Source organism: Scyliorhinus torazame, chromosome 6 (assembly GCF_047496885.1).
Source record: "Scyliorhinus torazame isolate Kashiwa2021f chromosome 6, sScyTor2.1, whole genome shotgun sequence".
NCBI classification, from domain to species: Eukaryota; Metazoa; Chordata; class Chondrichthyes; order Carcharhiniformes; family Scyliorhinidae; genus Scyliorhinus; species Scyliorhinus torazame.
In genome coordinates this window covers 83,338,755-83,351,066 of record NC_092712.1, presented here as the reverse complement: position 1 = coordinate 83,351,066, position 12,312 = coordinate 83,338,755, and the positions used below count along the sequence as shown (strand labels likewise).

Genomic DNA, 12,312 nt, shown 5'->3' with positions numbered 1-12,312 from the left:
ATTTGTCCTTCCAAAATGGACAACCTCACACTTTTCAGGGTTAAACTCCATCTGCCACTTCTCAGCCCAGCTCTTACTTGAGAAAGGACGTACTGGCACTGGAGGGTGTGCAAAGGAGATTCACTAGGTTAATCCCAGAGCTGAAGGGGTTGGATTACGAGGAGAGGTTGAGTAGACTGGGACTGTACTCGTTGGAATTTAGAAGGATGAGGGGGGATCTTATAGAAACATATAAGATTATGAAGGGAATAGATAGGATAGATGCGGGCAGGTTGTTTCCACTGGCAGGTGAAAGCAGAACTAGGGGGCATAGCCTCAAAATAAGGGGAAGTAGATTTAGGACTGAGTTTAGGAGGAACTTCTTCACCCAAAGGGTTGTGAATCTATGGAATTCCTTGCCCAGTGAAGCAGTAGAGGCTCCTTCATTAAATGTTTTTAAGATAAAGATAGATAGTTTTTTGAAGAATAAAGGGATTAAGGGTTATGGTGTTCGGGCCGGAAAGTGGAGCTGAGTCCACAAAAGATCAGCCATGATCTCATTGAATGGTGGAGCAGGCTCGAGGGGCCAGATGGCCTACTTCTGCTCCTAGTTCTTATGTTCTTATGTGTGCCCTGTGCAGCACTTTAAACTGTCTGAGGCTGAGCCTCGCACACGAAAAGGAAGAGTTCACCCTCCCTCGGGCATCTGCCCACGTCCCGTCTTCGATCTCCTCTCCCAACTCCTCCTCCCAGTTACCTTTCACAGCCACCACCGAGGCCTCCTCCTTCTCCTGCATCACCTGGTAAGTTTCGGAGATCTTCCCCGCTCCCATCCACCCCCCACCCCCACCCCCCCGAGAGCACACTGTCCTGTACTGTGCGTGGCAGCAGCCGCGGGAATTCCACCCCTGCCGCCTGGCAAACGCCCTTACCTGTAAGTAGCTGAAGGTGTTTCCCGGGGGGAGCCCGTACTTCTCCTCCAGCTCACCCAGGCACGAGAACTTCCCGTCCACAAGCAGGTCCCACAACCTTCGTATCCCTGCCCTGTGCCACCCCGAAAACCCTCCATCTGTTCTCCCTGGGACGAACCGTTGGCTCCCCGGATTGGGGTCCACACCGAGGCCCTAACTTCCCCCCTGTGCCGCCTCCACTGCCCCAAGATTTTGAGGGCAGCCGCCACCACCGGGCTCGTGGTATACCTCCTTGGAGGGAACGGCAGCGGCGCCGTTGCCAGCGCCCCAAGACTCGGACCCATACAAGACGCCGTCTCCAGCCTCTTCCATGCAGCCCCCTCCCCCTCCATCAACCACTTGCGCACCGTCGTCGCATTGGCGGCCCAGTAATATCCACAGAGGTTGGCCAGCGCCAGCCCCCCCTATCTCTACTCCGCTCCAGGAACACCCTTCTCACCCTCGGTGTCCCTTGCGCCCACACAAACCCCATTATACTCCTGTTGACCCGCCTAAAAAAGGCCTTCGGGATAAACACGGGGAGGCACTGGAACAGGAACACAAACCTTGGGAGCACCGTCATTTTGACTGACTACACCCTACCCACCAAGGACAGCGGCAACGCGTCCCACCTCTTGAACTCCTCCTCCATTTGCTCCGCCAGCCTTGTGAAATTAAGCCTATGCAGGGCCCCCAGCTCCTCGGCCACCTGGACTCCCAAATACCTGAAGCTCCTCTCTGCCTTTTTTAGTGGGAGCTCGCCAATCCCCCTCTCCTGGTCCCCTGGGTGAACCACGAACAGCTCGCTCTTCCCCATGTTGAGCTTATACCCCGAGAAATCCACAAATTCCCAGAGGATCCACATTACCTCCGGAATTCCCCCCACCGGGTCCGCCACATATAGCAGCAGGTCGTCCGCATAGAGCGCCACCCAATGCTCCTCCCCACCCCGCACCAACCCCCTCCAGTTCCTCGATTCCCTCAGTGCCATAGCCAGGGGTTCAATCGCCAGTGCGAAGAGCAGGGGGGACAGGGGACACCCCTACCTCGTCCCTCTGTGCAACCAAAAGTACTCAGACCTCCTCCTGTTCGTGGCCACACTTGCCATTAGGACCTCATACAACAGCCTAACCCACCTGACAAACCCCTCCCCAAACCCAAACCTCTTCAGCACCTCCCACAGGTACCCCCACCCCACCCTATCGAAGGCTTTCTCAGCGTGCATCACCACCACTATCTCCGCCTCCCCCGCCGGTATCATGATAACGTTCAGAAGCCTCCGCACATTCGCGTTCAACTGCCTCCCCTTCACAAACCCCGTCTGCTCTTCGTGGATGATCTGCGGCACACAATCCTCAATCCTCGTGGCTAAGACCTTCACCAGCACCTTTGCATCTACGTTTAGCAACGAAATCGGCCTGTAAGACCCACACTGCAAGGGATCCTTGTTCCGCTTCAGGATCAAGGAGATCAGTGCCCGGGACATCGTCGGGGGCAAGGCCCCCCCCTCCCTTGCCTCATTGAAGGTCCTAACTAGCAACGGGCCCAACAGGTCGATATATTTTGATTGAATTTGACCGGGAAACAGTCCGGCCCCGGTGCCTTCCCCACCTGCATTCTCCCTATTCCTTTGGGCAGCTCCTCCAGCCCTATCGGGGCCCCCAATCCCGCCACCAGTCCCTCCTCCACCTTCGGAAACCTCAATTGGTCCAGAAAGTGGCCCATCCCTCCCTCCTCCAGTGGGGGCTCAGACCGATACAATTCCTCATAAAAGTCCCTGAAGACCCCATTGATGCCAACCCCACTCCGCACCACACTCCCTCCCCTGTCCTTAACTCCCCCGATCTCCCGAGCTGCGTCCCGTTTCCGAAGCTGATGCGCCAGCATCCAGCTTGCCTTTTCCTGATACTCGTAAATCGCCCCCTGGGCCTTCCTCCACTGCACCTCCGCCTTCCTGGTGGTCACCAGGTCAAATTCAGCCTGGAGGCTGCGCCTCTTCCTCAACAGTCCTTACTCGGGCTCCTCCGCATACCCCCTGTCTACCCTCACCATCTCCCCCACCAGCCTCTCCCTCTCCCCCGCTCCCTCCTCTCCTTGTGGGCCCTAATGGAGATCAGCTCTCCCCTAACCACCGCCTTCAGCGGCTCCCATACCATCCCCACTCGGAACTCCCTGTTATCGTTGGCCTCCAGGTACCTCTCTATACTTCCTCGGACCCGCTCACTCACCTCCTCGTCCGCCAACAGCCCCACCTCCAAGCGCCACAGCGGGCGCTGGTCCCTCTCCTCCCCCATCTCCAAGTCCACCCAATGTGTGGCGTGATCCCAAATGGCTATCGCCGAGTACTCGGTATCCTCAACTCTCCCCATCAGCGCCCTGCTCAAAATAAAAAAGTCAATCCGGAAATAAGCCTTATGGACATGTGAGAAGAATGAAAATTCCCTAGCCCCCGGCCTTGCAAATCTCCACGGGTCCACCCCTCCCATCTGGTCCATAAACCTTCTCAGCACTTTAGCCTCCGCCAGCTTCCTACCCGTCCTAGACCTGGAGCGATCCAGTGCCGGATCCAACACAGTGTTAAAGTCTCCCCCCATTATCAGGCCCCATACCTTTAATACTTGAGACACAGAGGGACCGACTTGGCAAAAAAAAGGTCCGCCCTAGGCGGGGCTGTTCCCAGCGTTAATGCCACTTGATTTTTTTCAAGCCCTGGTAGGAAGCGCTCTGCCGAGGCCGCACTCAGTTGCATTTCCTGCACTGAGGATCTCCGTACTGAAGAGCTCCGCTCATGCAGGAAGAGATCAGAGCGCCGCGATCTCCCGACAAGTACCCTACCAATGCCCAGTTCACCTACAGAAAAGGTCCTCGGGCACCCTCACAGTGTCAGGGTGCCACCCTGCCCAGAGGCCACCAATTCCCGACCATGCTCCCTGTCTAAACTAAAATCTTCTGCACTTCCGGGGTCTGTATCCCTCTATTCCCATCCTATTCATGTATTTGTCAAGATGCCCCTTAAATGTCACTATCGTCCCTGCTTCCACCACCGCCTCCGGCAGCGAGTTCCAGGCACCCACTACCCTCGGTGTAAAAGACTTGCCTCGTACATCTCCTCTAAACCTTGCCCCTCGCACCTTAAACCTATGCCCCCTAGTAATTGACCCCTCTACCCTGGGAAAAAGCCTCTTGACTATCCACTCTGTCTATGCTCCTCATAATTTTGTAGACCTCTATCAGGTCACCCCTCAACCTCAGTCGTTCCAGTGAGAACAAACCGAGTTTATTCAACCGCTCCTCATAGCTAATGCCCTCCATACCAGGCAACATTCTGGTAAATCTCTTCTGCACCCTCTCTAAGGCCTCCACATCCTTCTAGTAGTGTGGCGACCAGAATTGAACACTATACTCCAAGTGTGGCCTAACTAAGGTTCTATACAGCTGCAACATGACTTGCCAATTTTTATACTCCAACGCCCCGGTCAATGAAGGCAAGCATGCCGTCTGCCTTCTTGACTACCTTCTCCACCTGTGTTGCCCCTTTCAGTGACTTGTGGACCTGTACACCTAGATCTCTCTGACTGTCAATACTCTTGAGGGTTCGACCATTCACTGTATATTCCCTACCTGCATTAGACCTTCCAAAATGCATTACCTCATATTTGTTAAACTTGGTAGAAAGCCCAAACATTGGAGATATATGATGGAGTGAAAATAATACTGTCTCAGGAAAATGCGAGTGAAATAACGCCATATGCTGCCGAAAAAAATAAATTATACCTGTGATAAAAATCAAACTAATCTATTTTTAATCATAAAACTCCGAAGCAACTTGCATTCCTGTAATCTGCCCAACAAATCTGTATTATCAATACATTCTTAAAGTTTGGCTCTCTATGATCAATTCAGATTAATTATTACTTTGCTGGTCTGAAATCTTTTCTGACAATCCATGATTTCACAGAACCTGGCTGTGACCATGGTTAGTACCTTCATGTTGGTCTAAATGCAATTTCCCTGAAATTCCATTGCTCCTACATTATTCTGTCTCTTAAACTGAGGACAATTATTACTTTTAGCTAAACTCTTTCTTCATCAGGTATTAATATTTTTAAAACCAAGATTGTCTGATGTGGCGATGTTGCACAAACTGACCTTGCGTGCTTTTGATGAGCTTTTGATGAGAAGGGCTGTTGATAATTTTATTATGCATGACATAACCGATGCGGAGGCTCCCTCTTCGAATATTAACCTTTGCAAACAGTTATCAAAGATCTACAACAGATAAAAATTAACAGCGCTTCTCATCAAAAATGCACAAGGTCAGTCTGTGCAGCCTCCCTCTATTGCAGACAATCTTGCATTTAAAAATATTAACACAATGTGACCTCAGTTCAACAGACACTCCCACACATATTTTCAGACACTTTGCTGCAACCAGAGGGATGTGGATAAAAAGAGAAAATACGACTTCAACTGAGTTGCAAGTACCAAAGCGCCTTGGTATTCTTGTATTGGTCAGCAAGTCACTTTCACAGCTGTTTGAAAAGAATCTCGATTACAAAAGCATTTTAACACACCAAAATAATGACCAACATTGAACCGTAAAAGGTGAAAAAAAACCGAAGGAAGCTACTGAAAGCACCGGATCACTTCCTCTGCATCTCAACAGCTTACACTTCCTCTGCATTTATTGTCCATGGCTTGCGCATCCAGGTGCAGGCCACCAACAAGTCTGTGAAACAGATGTCAGGTTCCTTCCTCAAGAAATAAATCCCACCATATTACTGCAAGTCAGCAATCCTTCAGAATTTGTGGTATCCTTCTGATCTATTCTCTCTCTTCCCTCGTGAAGTAAAATTATACAATCCAGTGCAAACAACGATGATCATAGTAAAACACAAGTTAAAACCAGGAGGTTCCCAATCTCAAGCTGAGTTAACTTACCTGAATCATTTCCAGATTCCGTTGATAACGCTGGCATGATTCCTTCAGCAAAATGTCACACAGCAAGGAAAGATTATTTGTAGGCCAGGTTCTCGTCTTCACTCAAGCCCACCTATGCCAACTTGTCAGTGAAGGTTTATCTCATTTGTAGTTGTTCCCTGGATGGAATAATAATATGACAATCAAAACATGACTCAGTATAACATGACTCAGTGTAATGTCTTTTTCTCTTATCTTAAATGTAAAACAATGCTTGAAGTTCAAACTCAGGAAATGGACTATATTGCATATGGTAGACAAACAAACAGCTTGCCACAGATAACATTAAGGCTATTCTGAAGTCTACAGTGCATAAAATTAGGGCAGCACGGTAGCACAGTTGCGTCAGAGCTCCAGGGACCCATGTTCGATTCCCGGCTTGGGTCATTGTATTTGCGGAGTCTGCACATTCTCCCTGTGTGTGCCTGGGTTTCCTCCGGGTGCTCCGGTTTCCTCCCACAGTCCAAAGATGTGCAGGTTAGGTGGACTGGACTTGCCAAATTACCCTTAGTGTCCAAAAAAAGGTTGGGTGGGGTTATTGGGTTATGAGGATAGGGTGGATATGTGGGCTTGGATAGGGTGCCCTTTCCAAGGACCGGTGCAGACTCGATGGGCCAAATGGCCTCCTTCTGCACTGTAAATTCTATGATTGGCTTCCCGTTGTCTACTGCACTGGTAAAGTCCTCAACAAATTCCACTAAATTAGTTGGGCATTACCTGCCCTTTATGAACCCATACAGCGTCTGTCCAATGGGACAATTTCCATCCAGATGCCTCGCTATTTCTTCCTTGATGATAGATTCCAGCATCTTCCCGACTACCGAAGTTAAGCGAACTGGCCTATAATTACCTGCTCTCTGCCTACCTCCTTTTTAAAACAGTGGTGTCACCTTTGTTAATTTCCAATCCGCCGGGACCACCCCAGAGTCGAGTGAATTTTGGTAAATTATCACGAGTGCATTTGCAATTTCCCTAGCCATCTCTCTTAGTACTCTGGGATGCATTCCATCAGGGCCAGGAGACTTATCTACCTTTAGCTTGCCCATCACTCCCTCCTTAGTGACAACACTCGTCTCAAGGTCCACACCTGTCATAGCCTCATTTCCATCAGTCACTAGCATGTTATTTGTGTCTTCCACTGTCAAGACTGACCCAAAAAACCTGTTCAGTTCCTCAGCCATTTCCTCATCTCCCATTATTAAATCTTCCTTCTCATCCTCTAAAGGACCAATATTTACCTTAACCACTCTTTTTATGTATTTGTAGAAACTTTTACTATCTGTTTTTATATTCTGAGCAACTTTACTCTCCATCTATCTTACTCTTCTTTATAGCTTTTTTAGTAGCTTTCTGTTGCCCGAAAGATTTCCCAATCCTCCAGTCTCTAATTAATCTTTGCCACTTTGTATGTTTTGTCCTTCAATTTGATACTCTCCCTTATTTCCATAGATATCCACGGTCGATTTTCACTCTTTTTACCGTCCTTCCTTTTTGTTGGTATAAACCTTTGCTGAGCACTGTGAAAAATCACTTGGAAGGTTCTCCACTGTTCCTCAACTGTTTCACCATAAAGTCGTTGCTCCCAATCTACCTTAGCTAGTTTTTCTCTCATCCCATTGTAATCTCCTTTGTTTAAGCACAAAACACTAGTGCTTGATTTTACCTTCTCACCCTCCATCTGTATTTTAAATTCCACCGTATTGTGATCGCTCCTTCCAAGAGGATCCCTAACTATGAAATCATTAATTAATCCTGTCTCAATTCACAGGACCAGATCTCGGATCGCTTGTTCCCTCGTAGATTCCATTACATACTGTTCTCGGAAACTGTTGTGGATACATTCTATAAACTCCTCCTCAAGGCTGCATTGACCGACCTGCTTAAACTAATCGACATGTAGATTAAAATCCCCCATGATAACTGCTCTAACACTTCATAATCTTGTACATCTCAATCTGATCACCCCTCAGACTTCACTGCTCCAGAGAAAACAACCCAAGCCTATCCAAACTCTCTTTATAACTTAAATTTTCTCTGCACCCCCTCCAGTGCAATTACATCCTTCCTATAATGTGGCGACCAGAATTGCACACAATACTCCAGCTGTGGCCTCACCAAAGTTCTATACTCCTCCATCATGACCTCCCTGCTTTTCTAATCTATGGCCCGATCGATAAAAGCGAGTGTCCCAAATGCCTTTTTCACCTCCCTATTAACCTACCCTTCTGCGTTCAGAGATCTAATTATAAACATGCCAAGGTCCCTTTGTTCTTCGTAACTTCATAGTGTCAGACCTTTCATAGTATACTTCCTTGTTAAATTACACCTTCCAAAGTGTATCACCTCACACCTTACAGGGTTAAATTCCATCTGCCACTTATCCGCCCATTACATAAATGACAAACAATAGGGGACCCAGCATGGATCCCTATGGTACGCCACTGGTCACTGGCTTCCAAAAAACCTGAACAGGTTCTTTGGGTCAGTCTTCTCAGTGGAGGACACAAATAACATGCCAGTGACTGATGGAGATAAAGATATGATCAGTGAGGACCTTGAGATGATTGTAATCACTAAGCAGGCAGTATTGGGCAATCTAATGGGGCTAAAGGTAGACAATTCTCCTGGCCCTGATGGGATGCATCCCAGTGTGTTAAAAGAGATGGCTAGGGAAATTGTAAACGCACTAGTGATAATTTATCAAAATTCCCTAGACTCTGGGGTGGTCCCAGAGAATTGGAAAGTAGCAAACGTGACACCACTGTTTAAAAAAGGAGGTCGGCAGAAAGCGGGTAATTTTAGGCCGGTAAGCTTAACTTCGGTTGTAGGGAGAATGCTGGAATCTATCATTAAGGAGGAAATAGCGGGGCACCCGGAGGGAAATTGTCCCATTGGGCAGGCGCAGCATGGGTTCACAAAGGGTAGGTCGTGTCTGACTAATTTGGTAGAATTTTTTGAGGACGTTACCAGTGCAGTAGATAACGGGGAGCCAATGGATGTGGTATATCTGGATTTCCAGAAAGCTTTTGACAAGGTGCCACACAAAAGGTTGCTGCATAAACTAAAGATGCATGGCATTGAGGGTAAAGTGGTAGCATGGGTAGAGGATTGGTTAACTAACAGAAAGCAGAGATAAATGGGTGTTTCTCTGGTTGGCAACCTGTAACTAGTGGGGTCCCTCAAGGATCAGTGTTGGGCCCGCAGTTGTTCACAATTTACATAGACGATTTGGAGTTGGGGACCAAGTGCAATGTGTCAAAGTTTGCAGACGACACTAAGATGAGTGGTAAAGCAAAAAGGGCAGAGGATACCGGAAGTCTGCAGAAGGATTTGGATAGGTTAGGTGAATGGGCTGGGGTCTGGCAGATGGAATTCAATGTTGCCAAGTGTGAGGCTATCCATTTTGGGAGGAATAACAGCAGAATGGATTATTATTTAAACGGTAAGATGTTAAAACATGCTGCTGTGCAGAGGGACCTGGGTGTGCTGGTGCACGAGTCGCAAAAAGTTGGTGTGCAGGTGCAACAGGTGATTAAGAAGGCTAATCGAGTTTTGTCTTTCATTGCTAGAGGGATGGAGTTCAAGACAAGGGAGGCTATGCTGCAATTGTATAGGGTGTTGGTGAGGCCGCATCTGGAGTATTGTGTTCAGTTTTGGTCTCCTTTACTGAGAAAGGACATATTGGCACTGGAGGGAGTGCAGAGGAGATTCACTAGGTTGATCCCAGAGTTGAGGGGATTAGATTATGACGAGAGGTTGAGTAGACTGGGGCTGTACTCATTGGAGTTTAGAAGAATGCGGGGGGATCTTATAGAAACATATAAAATGATGAAGGGAATAGATAGGATAGATACGGGCAGGTTGTTTCCACTAGTCAGGGAAAGCAGAATTAGGGGGCATAGCCTCAAAATAAGCGGAAGTAGATTTAGGACGGAGTGTAGGAGGAACTTCTTCACCCAAAGGATTGTGAATCTCTGGAATTCCTTGCCCAGTTAAGCAATTGAGGCTCCTTCTTTAAACGTTTTTAAGAAAAAGATAGATACCTTTCTAAAGAATAAAGGGATTCGGGGATATGGTGCACGGGCCGGAGAGTGGAGCTGAGTCCACAAAGATCAGCCATGATCTCATTAAATGGCAGAGCAGGCTCGAGGGGCCAGATGGCCCACTCCTGTTCCTAGTTCTTATGTTCTTATGTTCCAGATGCTAAAGCAGCCGTCTATCATCACCCTCTATCTGCTACCGCTAAACCAATTATGAATCCACCTTATCAAATCACCCTGTATCCCATGTGCATTTGCCTTCTTAATAAGTCTCTCATGTGGCTTTGCTGAAATCCATGTAAACTATATCAACTGCACTACCCTCATCTATACACTTGGTTACATGCTCAAAAAATTCAATCGGATTTGTTAGGCATGACCTCCCTCTGACAAAGTCATGCTGACTATCCCTGATCAAAACTTTACTCTCCATGTGGAGATAGATTCTCTCCTTCAGCATCTAATCCAGTAGTTTCCTAACCACTGACGTGACTCACTGGCCTGTAGTTCCCTGGCTTGTCTCTACAACCTTTCTTAAATAGTGGTACCACATTAGCTATTCTCCAGTCCTCTGGCATCTTTTTCTGGCACCTGTGGCCAGGGAGGAATTAAAAATTTGGGTCAGACCCCGGCAATCTCCTCCCTCACCTCTGCAGCAACCTGGGACACAATTCATCCAGACCTGGAGATTAGCACAATTTTAAGCCTGCCAATACCTCCAATACCTTGTCACTCCCTATGACAATTTGCTCAAAAACCTCTCAATCTCTCTCCTCGAATTCCACAACGCCTTCCTTATTCTCTTGGATGAAGACAGATGTGAAATATTCATTCAATACCCTACACCAATGTCCTCTGGCTCCACCCGCAGATTTTCCCCTTGGTCCGTAATGGGCCTACCCTTTTCCTGGTTATCCTCTTCGCATTGATATGCTTACAGAATATCTTGGAATTTTCCCTACTTTTACCAGCCAGAGCTTTCTCATATCCCCTCTTTGCTCTCCCAATTGATTTCTTAAGCTCCATCCTGCACTTTCTGTACTCCACTATTGCCTCTGCAGACTTGCTCCCCTTATACTTGTGTTATAACCTGCCTACTTACCATTGGCTGGGGACTAATGACAATCCCACAATCCTGTGAGAGTATGAGCTTCCCCAATGAGGGGGGCGGAGAAACCATTAGTAAACTCCTAGTATAAATAAAGCTGGCCAGTTTGGAACCAGCAGGAAGGAGTGTGCAGCAAGGGAAGTTGCTGCTGCTGTTATATGTTATTGTAAATAAATGTTATTACTTTATATCCCTAAAACTCATGCTGGATTCTTCGTGGCCCTCACAAAAACTTGTCAAAAGCCTCGCTTTTCCTTCTCATCGTATCCTGAATGTCTCTGGTCATCCATGTTTCTCTGGGTTTGTTCCACCTTCCAATTACTCTTGAGGGAACATACTGGGCTTGTACCCTCCCCATTTCATTTTTGAACACCCCACACTGCTCTTCTGTAGGTTTCCCCACAAGGAACTCTTTCCAGTCCTGCCAGTCTGGCCAGATCCTACCTTATTTTGGTAAAATCTACTCTCCCCAATCCAAAACATTTTTTGTAACTTGTCTAATTCTCCGTCCATAACAAATTTAAATTAAACCATGTTGTTGTCATTATTAGCAAAATGCTGCCCCACCAAGACATCAACCACCTATCAGGCTTCATTCCCCAGAATTAGGTCCAGCACTGCACCATCATTTTTCGATCCTCTACATATTGAGCTAAAATGTTCTCCTCCATACATTTTAAGAACTCTACTCCAATCAGGCTATCCCAATTAATTTTGGGAAAGTTGCAATCACCTTATATCATTACCCTCTTATTATTTTTACACCCCTCCGTGAATTGCTCACATATTTGCTGCTCAATTTCCCACTGTCTGGGGGTCTATAATAAACACCTAGCAATGTAACTGTCCATTTTGTACTCCCAAGCTCTATCCACAAAGCTTCATTTGATGCCCTCGCCAAGATATCATCTCTCCTTTCCGCAGTAACTGCCTCCTTAACTAAATAATACAGTGCCTCCTCCTCTTCCTCTCCCTCCTCTGTCTTGCCTGAAGATTCTATTTCCCGGCATGTTGAGCTGCCAATCCTGCCCCTCACTCATCCTGTGATGTCTCGGTAATAGCTATTATAATCATAATTACACGTGTCAATCATTGCCCTGAACTCATTTGTTCTACCTTTAATACTCCTGGCATTAAAATAGAGGCCATCCAGCCTTGTCTTACTACCTTGAAACTCACTACCGCTGTATTCCCTCTGACCTGATTGCTTTTCTATGTTATACTGTGTTATACTATTCTGCTATCAGTCTGTGCC

At 47.4% G+C, this 12,312-nt stretch overlaps 1 protein-coding gene across 6 annotated transcripts in view; it reads right to left on the bottom strand.

Annotated features, from left to right (window-relative positions):
* mpp7a (MAGUK p55 scaffold protein 7a) overlaps nucleotides 1–12,312 on the bottom strand; it is a 758,711-nt gene that overhangs the window by 509,328 nt on the left and 237,071 nt on the right. For all 6 annotated transcript variants that reach the window (XM_072508390.1, XM_072508394.1, XM_072508393.1 and 3 more), the window contains one exon: nucleotides 5,871–6,028. In XM_072508390.1, coding sequence (XP_072364491.1) covers nucleotides 5,871–5,907 — 37 coding nt within the window. In that variant the 5' untranslated portion in view covers nucleotides 5,908–6,028. The remainder of the gene's footprint in view (nucleotides 1–5,870; nucleotides 6,029–12,312) is intronic.